The following is a 15,889-nucleotide window of genomic DNA, read 5'->3' on the forward strand; positions in this document are numbered from 1 at the left end:
ACTCGTGGAATGGGCAACAAATTTTAACCTTAAAAATCTCCATAGGCGACGTTAAAAAAAAATTCTACAGGTTGCATGTTTTGCGTTACAGAGGAGTTCTAGGGCTAGAATTATTGCTCTCGCTCTAATGATGGCGGTGATACCTCACATGTGTGGTTTGAACACCATTTTCATATGCGGGCGCTGCTCACGTATGTGTTCGCTTCTGCACGTGAGCTCGTCAGGACTTTATTTTATTGATTTTAAAACAGTTTTAAAAAAAAAAGGGTCACTTTTATCCCTATTAAAGGAATGTAAACATCCCTTGTAATAGAAAAAAAGCATGACAGGTCCTCTTAAATATTTGATCTGGGGTCAAAAAGTCCTCAGATCTCATATTTGGACTTAAATGCAATAAAAAATAAAATTAAAAAAATTGCATTTGAAAAAATGACATAAAAACAAAATGTTTATATATATAAAAAATTCCTCAGTATATGCTGATACGTATTCTTTCACATATTTTTGGTAAAAAAAATCACAATAAGCGTATATTGATCGGTTTGTGCAAAAGTTATCGCGTCTACAAAATAGGGGATAGTTTTATGGCATTTTTATTAATAATTTTTTTTTTTTACTAGTAATGGCGGCGATCAGCGTTTTTTTTTTTTTTTTTTTTTTTATTTTTTATCGTGACTGCGACATTATGGCGAACACATCGGACACTTTTGACACATTTTTGGGACCATTGTCATTTTTACAGCGAACAGTGGCATAAAAATGAAGGGGTTGACCACTAGGTGGCGCTGTAGGGGTTAAGTGTGCCCTGATGAGTGCTTCTAACTGTAGAGGGGATGGGCTGTGTGTGACGAGACAGTGATCACCGGAAGCGGTGATCACTGTTGTCACTAGGCAGAGCGGGGAGATGCTTGTTTACATAAGCATCTCCCCGCTCTATCTCTCTGTGAGACGATCGCGGGTATCCCCGCGGCGATCGAGTCCACGGGACTCGCGGAGAAGGCGGCAGGGTCGCGAGCGTGCCGCCGGCCGTTCGCGCGACCGTGCGGCGGCATCTTAAAGGGGACGTACCTGTACTTACCTATGCCTGTCTGTGCCATTCTGCCGACGTAAATATACAGGCGGCGGTCCTAAAGTGGTTAAAGAGCTAATTAGCATTATGAAAGACACCAAATCGTGATTATAAATGTATAAGCATTAACCTATGTTTAGATTAACACATACTCATCGGATATATCAGAATTATTCATTTATCCGTATAGATAATCATTTTGTGTGATATTAATTGATATATATAACCTGTGCCATTCCTAGACAAACCAGTTTTAAAAAGATATTTACATATACATAAATATAGAACCATTTTATGTAAATGAATCAAAATTATACTGAGCGTATTTTTTATTTGACCGGTTGCCAGAATACTTAAAGATATACTGTATGGGCCAGATTCAGGTACAATTGCGGCGGCGCAACGTAACCCGTTTACGTTACACCGCCACAAGTTTTCAGTGTTAGTGCCCGATCCACAAAGCACTTACCTGTAAACTTGCGGCGGTGTATCGTAAACACGTCCGGCGCAAGCCCGCCCAATTCAAATGGGGCGTGTACCATTTAATTTAGGCGCGCTCCCGCGCCGGACGTTCTGCGCATGCTCCGTTCGCAATTTTTTCCGACGTGCTTTGCGCGAAATTACGGCGGCGGGACGTGTTTGTGAATCGCGACGCGCGTAACGTACTTACGCCGGAAAAAAAAAATAATTCTAAATCGACGCGGGAACGACGGCCATACTTTAACATGGCTGGTGTAAAGTTAAGCAATGAAAAAGATTGCTTAACTTTGCGACGGGAAACTAAGACTTGCGCCGACGTAAGGAACGCGAAAACCGTCGTGGATCGCTGTAACTGCTAATTTGCATACCCGACGCTGGAAAACGACGCAAACTCCACCCAGCGGCGGCCGAGGTACTGCATCCTAAGATCCGACGGTGTAAGACAATTACACCTGTCGGATCTAAGGGCTATCTATGCGTAACTGATTCTATGAATCAGTCGCATAGATACTCTGAGAGATACGACGGCGTTTCAGAGAAACGCCGTCGTATCTCTTCTGTGAATCTGGCCCTATATTCTTCTCACCATTATACAAACTAATACACATTGTAAAAAATAAATAGACATGTGCATTCGTTTTCGTCCGAATGCATTATCGTCCGAATTTCGGGTATTTTCATTATCGTTTTAACAAACGAAAACGAACGCGCAGAATCCGAAAGATCCGACATAAAAAAATGCTTTGTTTTCGTTTTCGTTGCCACAACAGTTCGATATAGATAGGAGATTCGACATGACGCTGACAATAGCGATCTGTGTCTATCGAATCTGCGGTCGAATGTGCCTAACCTAACTCTATTAGTTCAAGATTATTCTACATAGAGAGGAAAGATTCGACATTATAGAGACAGTGTTGGGGTAGACCATTCGACATGAACGACGAAGATTCGACGAAGCAGCGAAAAACATACAAACGTCGAATCTGTCATTGGAGGCTTATGGCGTCTGTCGAAAGTTCTAAGAAGATCCGACAAGCAGCTAAACTGTACGGCGCCGCAATCGTACATTTCCGGTCAAATGCTCGGCCCACAGGCTATAGAAGAATTTGAATGTTGGTTGACTAGTAATAATAATTTATAAATATAATTATTACTAGTGTCTTACAACATTAGAATTCTACTATAGCTTGTAGGCGGATCTTTCAACCGGAAATGTACGATTGCGGCGTCGTACAGTTTAGCTGCCCCGTCGATTTTTTTCAAAATCTGCACAATCAAGATGTTCATGTAACGCTATTTTTGTGTTTTAATTTCATGTAAATATTTGTTTTTTGTCAACCAATAGATGTAAATATTTCGTATGATTACATGTCTCCGTGAATACATTTTATATTATAGATGGTTTTGTATCTTAAAAATATCTTCGTTAAAAATTACTTAATAATAAATACAGTGCTTAAAAAGCCCAACAATTCTTTTCCGTTTTGTATGCAATACAAGTTCACGGCCAACGCCCTTCGGACAAAAGTCCTACGCTTTGTCCGCAGAAAGTCCGATCGTATGTACGAGGCTTAAGAGTAACTCTGATTTTTCTTTTTTGTGGAAGCCCCCCCATTAACATCTCTATTAGACCCTCCTCTAGAACAGGGGTCTCAGAGGCGGCTCTTTAATTAGGCAAATTAGGCAGTCGCCTAAGGCCTCGCACTCACAGGAGCCTCACGGCCGCCTAACTTACCCAATGCATTACCCCAGTTTTGAGGGGCAGGGGACCTTAACGTTGCCGCTGCTGTGCTCAGGCAGCATTAATAGCCCTGACTCAGGAGAGGGGCCGCCAGCGTCCCTAACAACCAGTGCATATCGGTGACACCACCCCTTGTGACGTCACAAGGGAGCGGGTTCACCAGGTGACATCACCCCGCCATTCATCAGTGTCCCCAGCAGAGTTTTCCTCATCAGTGTCCCCAGCAGAGTTTTCCTCATCAGTTTCCCCAGCAGAGTTTTCCTCATCAGTTTCCCCAGCAGAGTTTTCCCCATCAGTGTCCCCAGCAGAGTTTTCCCCATCAGAATTTTTTCGCAAGGGAGGGGGGGGGTCATAATCAAAGTTCATAGTCAACCATCAAAGTGTCCTACTGAGCAATTGACTCATAAACACAGAGCAGGCTTCTAACACAGCCAGACAGTGACCCCTCCCGGAACACAACGGAACATCTGAGGTGTATCGTTTTTACTCTCTACAGAATGGTAATTTCATGCTGAACAATAACAGGCCAGTTATCAGAAGTGGTGTCACTAGGGTTGGTTTTACTTTGTGTGGTAAAACATGGTCTGCACCCCCATAGTGACGCCACTGCAGGAGAGGACACCCTCTCTCCCTGGCTGCTGCTGTGCCACACACACACTACTACTGCCAGAGTCTGGGCCCTTCCTTTCCCACTCTCTCCTTACCAGACAATGACATGTCTGCATTACCTATAAATGGCAGGTCTCCTTCATCTTAGTTGGTTGTGTTGTCTGCAGGGGAGAAGCCAGGAAACGGGGCGCTTGGAGGAAGTTACATCCTGCTCCTCTGAGGGGTTGTCAGGGAACTAGCCAAAGAATAGTCACCCACAGACCTGGCACATTAGGCAATTCTCAACATGGCCACTCCCGCACGAATATAAGCGCACATGTATTGCGAACGTCATGGCCGTCAGATCCCAGCACCTTCAGGCCTTTAAAAGGATGGCTGTGGCACATGTATATTGCTGATTGGTCTTCAGCCTCCTGTTCCTGTGTTTGCTTCTGCTTCTGATCACCTGTTATCACCAGATTGCTCTTGGATACCTCCTGTCTCGCTCCCAGCTCTGACCCCGGATTGTTCTCGGATCTTCTCTTGTCTTCTGCCCTTTGTATGACCCAGGCTTGCCTAACCACGACTCTGCTACCCAATCTGCTTACTGACCTCTGCTACCGTCCCCGACTGCTACCTACCTTCAGTACTCACCTGTTGTTCCTGCACGCATTACAACCTGCTTCCAGCCGTGTGCAGTCTGCACCATCATCAGCGTTCTTGGGTCCTACTGCTCACCTCCTCTGGTGTCCACCTGCAGAGAGATCTCCAAACCTCCAACCCTCATCTGGGGCACAGATGGCAATCTCTGCTACTTTGGGCTTTCGTGTTTTCTGTTACCACCTTCAGGGACACCGAGCACTCAGCCACAAGGAGAGCCCTCTCAGCATTTCGGCTTCAGGACCATGGGCGTGACATGGGTTCTGTGCTTGCACTTGATTGGTTGCTAGGCAGTCCTAGCAACCAATATTTTTCATAGCAGTGGATACTGGGCAGTGGTGGCCAGGGGGGAAGTTTTCTGGGGGCTGGGCCTATATTGAGGTAGGGGCCTGGAGCTTCAGCTTCAGCTCCTACGTTAATTCCGTTAATACGGCCCCATTATATCAGAGGTCCTCTTATCACAAACCCGAGGTCCTCCCATCACATCAGTGGTCCTCCTATCACTTTAAAGGTCCTCCTATTACATCAGAGGAAGATGGATCCTCCATGAACTAGACGCAGGGGTCTCCAAACTATGGCCCTCCAGTTGTTCAGGGACTACAATTCCCATCATGCCTAGTCATGTCTGTGAATGTCACAGTATTACAATGCCTCATGGGACGTGTAGTTCCACAACAGCTGGAGGGCCGTAGTTTGGGGATCCTGGTGATCTGCCGTGCTGGTTCCAGCTATCTTGGAAGTTCCAGCGCATGCGCAATCTGATGTGCTGAGACGGTTCCAGCTAACGGGGAAGTTCCTTGGAAGTCTGCGCAGGCGCAAACTTGCTGACGGAAATCTCTGAACCTCGGCCAGCATCCAGGGCGACGTGGATTTCGAGGTAAGTGGCCAGTCGGCCTCACGTCCTTGCTTCGTTTGGACGGCTTGCTCCGCTCGCTCGGCCTCCTGGCTCTTTTTTTAACATCCTCCAATCCACGGGGATGTTAAAGAATGAGCCTGGATGCCAGGCGAGGTTCGGAGATTTCCGTCGGGAAGTTTGCGCCTGTGCAGTCCTTGAAGGAACTTCCCCCTTAGGGGAACATAGAGGACAAGTCACCGGAACTAGAGGAACTGTACAAAGTGACATGAGCGACATGAATTAAATGAGCCCTATGTATATTGGTAATAAAATTACAGGATTGTCAAAAAATTATCTATATATTTATATCTAATTATTGGAAATGTGTTTAGTTTCACATTTATAAATATTACAACTTCATCAAATTGTTGTGTTTTTGTTGAATTTTTGTATTGTCTGGATTTGGTGTGAGATACAACCTGTGTGTGTAATCATCGATATAAACTCCATGAGCAGGGCCCTCCTATTCCTTCTGTTTTGAACGGTGTTGTAATTGGACTGTCCTCCATTATATTGTAAAGCGCTGCGCAAACTGTTATCACTATATACATCCTGTATAATAATAATATTATAATCTAATAGAAGAATGGACCACAGGGCAGAGGGCGAAACGATGGAACGTAACGTAGACTGCAGTATTTATATTTAACACAAGGTGGTGATCTCATGTGTTGTCAGTGGCGCGCAACAACAGGAAGTGATGTCAGGTACAGACAGGAAGTGATGTCAGAGTATAAACAGGAAGTTCCAGGTGAAAGGTGAGTCGGGAGGAAGTAGAGAGAAGACATTGCTGGAACTGGCAGCAACTGGTAATGAGGTATTATTTTATATTTACACCCCGTAACCCTCCTCTTCTTTCATAGTCACTGTAACGTCTTTTATCTCCAGCAGATGATGATACATAAATGTAGCGCTTGGTTACTTTTCAGAACCGGTGATAGTGTAAATTTGGAGGGGGTCAGAGAGTTAAGTGACTCTGACCAGGTTAATCTGTACAAATTTGCGGTCTTTGTCTCAGCTTTGGCTGTGCTGTGGGTTCATGCTGTCGTTTCTGGGGTGCTGATGACACCCAAGGCAGACAGGTGGCAGCAGTGGAGTCAATGATTTGGATACTTTTCCCAGCAGCCTATCAGGAGGGGTTTTCCTCGCTGTGCATGCTGGGAGGGGTATTTATGAGGCAGCCGCCATTTTCTTGGGTCTTATTCCCGTGTGGCGCCTACCTTCGGGGTAGCCATACCACGGCACCTTGGCAAAATGGCGTTCCGGGGTGTGCGTGCTACGCAGTGTTCCTGGTTCCGGGACCACGTTGGCCCAGAGCAACTGAGCTGCGGTTGTGGCCCAGTGATGCGACTGGGTCCCTAATCTGATGAGGTCCTGAGCTATTCGTTCCTGTGTGAGAAAGCTGTTCAGTGGAGAGTCTGCCTGAGGAGTACCAAGAGAGACTGGTGTTCCAAGAGGGGCCTGATCATCCACCGGGGACCAGGGAAACCGGGTGCTGAGAGGCTGGACGTTGATCGCCTATCAGCCGGTAACCGAACCAAAACTACCTGAAGGAGATCCGGGTGTCAAAATCTGTTAAGGAGGATTCGGGACCACTATTGTCTCCATTGTGTTCAACCATTGGGAGGGTCTGTGGCAGAGACTTAACCCCAAGTTCGAGTGACATTTTGGCTGCCAGGCTTGTGAGAGAGGCCTGTCCAGGTGCGCTATACCCACTCCGGCTGGAGTGGTGAGACAGAAATTGTCGTTGGAAGCAGGACTGTTTCCCATTTACATACACCTGGATCTGCTATTCTTAATTTCTACTATCTCTTTACCCTTTACCGAGTTCTACTGTTTTTACCCGGCTGGGTAATAAAAGCACAGAAAAGACACGGGTTGTATGGACATTCCATTTAATACACTCTCATCAAGTACCCTAGATGGCGGAGAAACATGAGGTAACGTGCCACCCAAAACAAACCAGCAGCTCCTTCGGGGGTAGTGCTACATAAAATATTTATATATTATCTAACTTTATAAACTTTGTTTTCATAGTCCAGATACATCCTAATTGGTTTATAGACCAGATACATCCTAAATATAGAGCCATTTATCCAACTGTCCATCCAGAGCCTCTGGTTTATAGACCGGATACATCCTAAATATAGAGCCATTTATCCAACTGTCCATCCGGAGCCTCTGGTTTATAGACCGGATACATCCTAAATATAGAGCCATTTATCCAACTGTCCATCCGGAGCCTCTGGTTTATAGACCGGATACATCCTAAATATAGAGCCATTTATACAAATCACATGACTTCACTCTTATCTCTATTAACTAGTAGCCGACCGCGCACCGTCATTATACGGCGGCAGGTCGGCTCTCCTGGGCGAGAGCCCGTAGCTATACGTCCTATCGTATAGCCGCCACTAGGGGCTAGCTAGCTCGCCCCCGACTCCCGTGCGTGTGCCCGGCGGGCGCGATCGCCGCCGGGCACACGCGATCGCTCGGTACAGAGCGGGGAACGGGAGCTGTGTGTGTAAACACACAGCTCTCGTTCCTGTCAGCAGGGGAAATGCTGATTTTCTGTTCATACAATGTATGAACAGAAAATCAGTGATTTCCCCTAGTGAGGCCACCCCCCCCCCCACAGTAAGAACACACCCAGGCATACTTAACCCCTTCCCCGCCCCCTAGTGTTAACCCCTTCACTGCCAGTGGCATTTTTATAGTAATCTAATGCATTTTTATAGCACTGATCGCTATAAAAATGCCAATGGTCCCAAAAATGTCCGAAGTGTCCGCCATAATGTCGCAATACCGAAAAAAAAAAACGCTGATCGCCGCCATTACTAGTAAAAAAAATATTAATAAAAATGCCATAAAAATACCCCCTATTTTGTAAACGCTATAACTTTTGCGCAAACCAATCAATAAACGCTTATTGCGATTTTTTTTTACGAAAAATATGTAGAAGAATACGTATCGGCCTAAACTGAGGAAAAAAAATGTTTTTTTATATATTTTTGGGGGATATTTATTATAGCAAAAAGTAAAAAATATTCATTTTTTTCAAAATTGTCGCTCTATTTTTGTTTATAGCGCAAAAAATAAAAAACGCAGAGGTGATCAAATACCACCAAAAGAAAGCTCTATTTGTGGGAAAAAAAGGACGCCAATTTTGTTTGGGAGCCACGTCGCACGACCGCGCAATTGTCTGTTAAAGCGACGCAGTCCCGAATCGCAAAAAGTACTCTGGTCTTTAGGCAGCAATATGTTCCGGGGGGTAAGTGGTTAACAAAACACAGACCTGACCAAAGAGGTGAGGGGGATTCTGGGAATGTACTTAGTGATCATTTAATTGTGCACAGGATAAATGAAGTAGTGAAGAGGACATCTGAGTATTTGAAAAACAGCTGCCAATCCCAAGAACCATCTTTAGAAGGACACAAGGATCTCTACAAGGACGTCATGATGGAGAATCAGCCGCCCCTCACATCACCGGGTAAGAGGAGACTTTATTGTAAAGGAGAGAGCAGTACGGAGGGTCCACCTAGATCCCCCATCATCTGATAAACACATAGAAACAATGTATTCAGTCAGTGTGTGTGTTTCCTACAGATGGATCCAGTAATGGGAACCCACCAGAGAGATGTCACCGTCCTCTGTATTCCCGGGATTCCACACAGGAGGGTCACACCATCCCCCACCATCATCAGGTAGGTGGGACTGAGCATGTAGACCTAACAATGTATTCTAAGCCATCAGACATTCTTCTATGTGATCTCTTGTTTCTGTTTTTAAAATGTTTTCTATCATCTTTGGGGTTTAGGGTGAAAAGCTAAGAGACGTTAAAGTTGAGGTAAAAGAGGAAGAAGAAGAGAGGTTGGTGAGTGGAGATCAGCAGTCTATGAAGGAGAGAGGTCCTCTGTATTATCGGAATTCCACCCAGGAACATCAGAACTATACAGAGGATGATCAGGTAGGTGGGACTGGCCAAAAAAAACCTCAGAATTAATTCTATGAGAGGAAATTCTTCTATGTAATCTCTTGATACTAAAATGTTCTTTATCCTTGGGATGTAGGGTGAAGAACCGAAGCATATAACAGTTAAAGAGGAAGAAGAAGAGATGTTGGTGAGTGGAGATCAGCAGTCTATGGAGGAGGGAGGTCCTCTGTATTCTCGGGATTCCACCCAGGAAGATCACACCTATAAAGAGAACGATGAGGTAGATGGGACTGGCCAAAAAGAACTCAAAAATAATTCTATGAGTAGACATTATTTTTTTATCATTTTTTTTGTTCCTTTTTATAATTTTATTCTGTCATCTTTCGGGGTTTAGGGTGAAGAACTGAAAGTCATCAAAGTTGAGGATAAAGAGGAAGAAGAAGAGAGGTTGGTGAGTGGAGATCAGCAGTCTATGGAGGAGGGGGAGATGATTATGGAAAGTAAACAGGAGGAATCTTCTCTATATATAGACACAAGTAAGTCATAAACACTAAATGTCGAAACATTTCACATTTTTTTTTTTTTTTACTTCTACGATTTGTGGATTTTTTATGGCGATCGTATAACCAAACATTCTACATAGTTCTTCCTACAAATATCAGTGGTCATGTGTATTTAAAGCGGTTGTAAACCGCATAAACTTTTTTTTTTTTCCCCCAAACCTGCAATGCAAAAGGCATAATAGGCTAGTATGCATCGCATACTAGCCTATTATGAAATACTTACCTCGGAACGAGGTGTGTACCACTTACCTGGTCCACGCCGAGCAGGATGTCATCTTGCTCCGGCGTGTCTTCCGGGTATCGCCGCTCCAGCGCTGTGATTGGCTGGAGCGGCGATGACGTCACTCCCGCGCGTGCGCGCGGGAGATTTAAAATCGCCAGGGTCCGGCGATGCCGGTCCTTCAGCCGTGGAGTCCCCCCTGCGCATGCGCCGCCCGCATTGCGGGGGTAATATCTCCTAAACCGTGCAGGTTTAGGAGATATTCTCCTTACCTACAGGTAAGCCTTGTTGTAGGCTTACCTGTAGGTAAAAGTCCAAATAGTGGGTTTACAACCACTTTAAATGTTTAGAACCATCGAGCCATATTTAAAAAATAATATACCGAGTCAGGTGTAGGCCAAGTTCCCGGGAAGAGTATTAAATATTTCTACAGCTCTTACAGAGGAGAACCCTTTTCAGTAAACGGAGGTGAATCTTCTTTTTTATTTCATCATACACCGAATATTCTGTGTAGTCCTCCTAGTGATGTCAGAGAATCCTATATCTAGTGCCTTATGTAGATCATATGAACAGTTCATCTCCGTTCTTCAGTATGTTGTCATGTTTCCAAGAAATGAGGAAGGTCCATCTCCATTCTTACAGTTCCAGTGTCATCAATAGTGATGAGCCTGAACTGCCCTGGGTTCAACTCAGAAGGGGCTCACCAAACTTCAAAGAAGTTCGGGTGCCAAAGTATAATCAACGGGAGCCGAATCTGTCAGATTAATGATGCCCATTTTCTGGGCTAATCGGCAAGGTTGTGCCAAAAATGACTTTGTGGGGTGGGCACTGTCCTGGGGAACATGTACCAAGGCAAACAAGGGGGAGGAGCTACCAGTGACACATCACTGATCACTGTTCCCGATCACAGGGAACAGGAGACCAGTGAGGTGTCACTAGGCAGAAGAGGGGAATGCCTCGTTTACAAAGGCATCCCACTGTTCTGCCTTTGCCGACCGCAATCGCACTCACGAGGCTTGAAATTTTTTTTTTTTTTATTATTTAAAAATTGTTGTCTTACAGATGGACGCTTTCTTCTGAAAACCTCGGAAGGAGATCCAATTTTATCTCCAGATTTGAAGGCAGAAGATGATGACCTCACACAATGTTCTCCAGGAGAAGATCCCATTATTCCCACAGCACATCACAGACCTTCCCATCTGGAGGGATCAATGGATCCTTCTAATCCTGAGGAACCTTCTGATAAATCCCATACTATGACATCAGATGTCCATCTATCCCATACTATGACATCAGATGTCCATCTATCCCATACTATAACCTCAGATGTCCATCTATCCCATACTATGACATCAGATGTCCATCTATCCCATACTATGACATCAGATGTCCATCTAAGATCAATAGATCCTTCTAATCCTGAGGAACCTTCTGATGAATCCCACACTATGACTTCAGAGGTCAATATGAGATCTCACAGTGCCGATCACTCGACACATCCACCCAATCCCATGAAGTCTTCTTTATATGATGAAGATCATACAGGAGGGAGTTCCTCGCTATCTCCAGATTGTGAGGAGTCTCTCGCTTATAATAGAGCACCACCTAAACAGCAACAAAGTCCCTCGAGAGAGCGTCCTTTTCCATGTTTAGAGTGCGGGAAATGTTTCCCTCGGAAAGGAGACCTTGTTGGGCACCAGAGATTTCACACGGGTGAGCGTCCCTATTCATGTTCAGAGTGCGGAAAATGTTTCACTCAAAGAGGAGACCTTTCTAATCACCAGAGAATGCACACAGGTGAGCGTCCTTTTTTGTGTTCGGAGTGCGGAAAATGTTTCCCCTATCGAAGAAGCCTTGAGCTACACCAGAAAACCCACACAGATAGGCTTCTTTTTCCTTGTACCGAGTGCGGCAAATGTTTTACTACGAAACAAAGCCTTCTTAAACACCAGATAGTTCACACGGTCAAGCATTTTTTCTCATGTTCAGAGTGCGGGAAATGTTTTACTCAGCAACAAAATCTTCTTAATCACCAGAAAGTTCACACAGGTGAGCGTCCTTTTTCCTGTTCAGAGTGCGAGAAATGTTTCACTATGAAAAAATACCTTCTTGACCACCAGAAAATTCACATGGGTGAGCGTCCTTTTTCGTGTTCGGAGTGCAGGAAATCTTTCACTTCAAAACATTACCTTCGTATACACCAGAGAGTTCACACCGGTGAGCGTCCTTTCTCATGTTTAGAGTGCGGGAAAAGTTTCACTCTGAAGCAAAAACTTCATGTGCACCAGAGAGTTCACACGGGCGAACGTCCTTATTCTTGTTCAGAGTGCGGGAAATGTTTCGCTCAGAAAATATACTTTCTTGATCACCAGAGAATTCACGCGGGGGAGCGTCCTTTTTCATGTCCGGAGTGCGGGAAAACTTTCACTATGAAACAAAAGCTTCATGTACACCAGAGGATTCACACAGCTGAGCGTCCTTTTTCTTGTTCGGAGTGCGGGAAATGTTTTGCTACAAAATCATACCTTGTTCGGCACCAGAAACTTCACACGGGTGAGCTTCCTTTTTCATGTTCGGAGTGCGGGAAAAGTTTCGCTCTGAAGCAAAAACTTTGTTTGCACCAGAGAGTTCACACTGGCGAACGTCCTTATTCTTGTTCAGAGTGCGGGAAATGTTTTGCTCGGAAAATATACTTTCTTGATCACCAGAGAATTCACAAGGGGGAGCGTCCTTTTTCATGTCCGGAGTGTGGGAAAAGTTTCACTATGAAACAAAAGCTTCATGTACACCAGAGGATTCACACAGCTGAGCGTCCTTTTTCATGTTCGGAGTGCGGGAAATGTTTTGCTACAAAAATATACCTTGTTGGGCACCAGAAACTTCACACGAGGGAGCGTCCTTTTTCATGTTCGGAGTGCGGGAAATGTTTTGCTACAAAAGCATACCTTGTTCGGCACCAGAAACTTCACACGGATGAGCTTCCTTTTTCATGTTCGGAGTGCGGGAAATGTTTCAATCTGAAAGCAAGACTTCTTAAACACCAGAGAAGTCACCTCGGTGAGCATCTTTCTCAGGTTCAGAGTGTGGGAAATGCTTTACAGTCCAAGGAAATCGAATTGGGCGTCAAAGATTTCACACAATGATTCATAAAATTGTTATTTAAAGGGGAACATCCCGGGAAAAGGTATATCTTATTTAGAGGTGGAGTCTGCCAAGTTGAGTCGCCTACTGGTTTCTTCCTTTTCTTGGAGACTTCATCTTCTGAAAGTCCCGGCTCTCTTTCTGGCCAAGTTGGGTTGTCCCATTCCTCTTTTTCCATTCTCCCCCAATAACCAAATCCAGTAAGATGAGTGGGAGTCCCCCATAAAGGTCCATCATATATACAGACCCCGACCTCAAGAGACGAAGGCCTACCATGAGATTTTTATTTTTTTTTTATCACCCACCAACCTCCGATCCTCCTCCTTCCCCCCGGAGAAAGGAGATGAGCTTCGTGGTCAGTCCAAACTCAAGTTTAGAGCTTTCGATGAAGGAAGCACCCGCCACGTCCTTAGCAACCACTGATGTCACCTGACTTGATTCAATGACATGCCTGGGGATTCTCAAGCGACCTTGGCAACATCAGGTGCTTTCACCCGCCACGTCCTTAGCAACCACTGATGTCACCTGACATGATTCAATGACATGCCTGGGGATTCTCAAGCGACCTTAGCAACAGCAGGTGCTTGCACCCGCCACGTCCTTAGCAACCACTGATGTCACCTGACATGATTCAATGACATGCCTGGGGATTCTCAAGCGACCTTAGCAACAGCAGGTGCTTGCACCCGCCACGTCCTTAGCAACCACTGATGTCACCTGACTTGATTAATTGACATGGCTGGGGATTCTTAAGCCACGTTAGCCAAGGGGTTGGGATAGGTGATGACATCATTGGCTAAATATGCCACAGGGCAATGATGTCACCACAGTACTTGCTCTTTCACTTATATTGTCCCTCAATGGCCTAATATGGATTATGGGAGAACCACATGCTGATTTTTATTGTGGGGATCCCCTATTAACAAGTTTAGAGTTTTTTCAGTGTGGAGCAATGGTTTCTGAGGAAGCAGCAGGTGCTTGCACCCGCCGCGTCCTTAGCAACCACTGATGTCACCTGACTTGATTCATTGACATGGCTGGGAATTCTTAATCCACGTTAGCAAAGGGGTTGGGATAGGTGATGACATCATTGGCTAAATATGGCTTGCAACGAAGCCCCGAAATGAAATGAAATTCTGAGTCCAGTGTGGTTGTACTGAGTCTGGTTAGATCAGACCGGACTGGGCTTCTCAGGTCACCCAGTGCTCCTAACAGACACTGGGCGACTTACACTTAAGAGGGGCCTGGGGAGCTGAAAATTGTTTATTGGCTCACCTAAGGTAAAATGGGTTCTAAAAGTCCCCCACCCAAAGTGACTCCCGTCACATGCTTCAGGAAAATTATGTGACCTTTGTTCTTGCTCCTTCACTTATATTGTTCCTCAAGGGCCTAATATGGATCATGGCTGAATTATGGGGGGATCCCCTACTAACAAGTTTAGAGTTTTCAATGTGGCGCAATGGTTTCTGAGGAAGCAGCAGGTGCTTGCACCCGCCACGTCCTTAGCAACCACTGATGTCACCTGACTTCATTTTAACAAAAAGAGTTTCTTGGCTCCCCTAAGGTAAGCTGGGTTCTACAAGTCCCCCACCCAAAGTGACTCCCGTCACATGCCACAGGGCAATGATGTCACCACAGTACTTGCTCTTTTACTTATAAGTAAATATGGATTATGGGGGAACCCCATGCTGATTTTTATTGTGGGGATCCCCTATTAACAAGTTTAGAGTTTTTTCAGTGTGGCTCAATGGTTTCTGAGGAAGCAGCAGGTGCTTGCACCCGCCACGTCCTTAGCAACCACTGATGTCACCTGACTTGATTCATCGACATGGCTGGGGATTCTCGAGCCAAAGGGGTTGGGATAGGTGGTGACATCCTTGGCTAAATCAAGCTTGCGCCGAACCCCCGTACTCCTGAAGGGTATGTCCGCTGTATAAGCTGCTTCCCTTGCTCGGTACCAGCACGATCCAAGTTCCCTTAGCCCACCCAGTCACTAGCCGTTACTTTGTGTAGGGTGGATAAAATCATTAGACTTTTATTGATGAACAGACACAAGTATATATCTCTGGAGACAATGCCCGTCCTTGTTGGCATAGAGACACGGCCAGATTCTCGTCCAGCGGCGTATCTTTGTGGCGGCGTAACATATCCGATTTACGTTACGCCTCTGCAACTTAGACGGGCAAGTGCTGTATTCTCAAAGCACTTGCTCCGTAAGTTGCGGCGGCGTAGCGTAAATCGGATATGTTACGCCACCGCCGCAGCTTTCCGTGTGGAACAATGGTTTCTGAGGAAGCAGCGGGTGCTTGCACCCGCCATGTCTATAGCAACCACTGATGTCACTTGACTTATTCAATGACGTGGGTGGGGATTCCCAGGCTACGTAAGTAAAGAGTTACGGATAATTGGTGGCTAAATATGGCTACAGGGCAATGATGTCACCACTGCGACCACTGTTCTTGCCCCTTCACATGGATTGTTCTTGAAGTGCCTGATATATTATGGGATATCCCTCATTAAGATCTCTATTAGACCCTCATCTAAGATAAGGGTCTGGTATAGATGAAAAAGGTGGTCCCACCAATACACAATTATAAA

General features: G+C 45.3%; 2 protein-coding genes across 2 annotated transcripts in view; one reads left to right on the forward strand and one right to left on the reverse strand.

The window, feature by feature from the left end:
• The window catches only part of LOC120910202 (gastrula zinc finger protein XlCGF26.1-like), a 1,148,070-nt gene that overhangs the window by 610,841 nt on the left and 521,340 nt on the right, over window positions 1-15,889 (reverse strand). The gene's annotated exons all lie outside the window — the stretch shown is intronic.
• LOC120910040 (gastrula zinc finger protein XlCGF26.1-like) lies at window positions 11,503-15,470 on the forward strand. Its single transcript, XM_040321890.1, has one exon. The coding sequence runs from the start codon at window positions 11,527-11,529 to the stop codon at window positions 13,291-13,293; it is 1,767 nt and encodes a 588-aa protein (XP_040177824.1). The 5' UTR covers window positions 11,503-11,526; the 3' UTR covers window positions 13,294-15,470.

Source organism: Rana temporaria, chromosome 8 (genome assembly GCF_905171775.1).
Source record: "Rana temporaria chromosome 8, aRanTem1.1, whole genome shotgun sequence".
In the NCBI taxonomy this organism is placed as follows: Eukaryota; Metazoa; Chordata; class Amphibia; order Anura; family Ranidae; genus Rana; species Rana temporaria.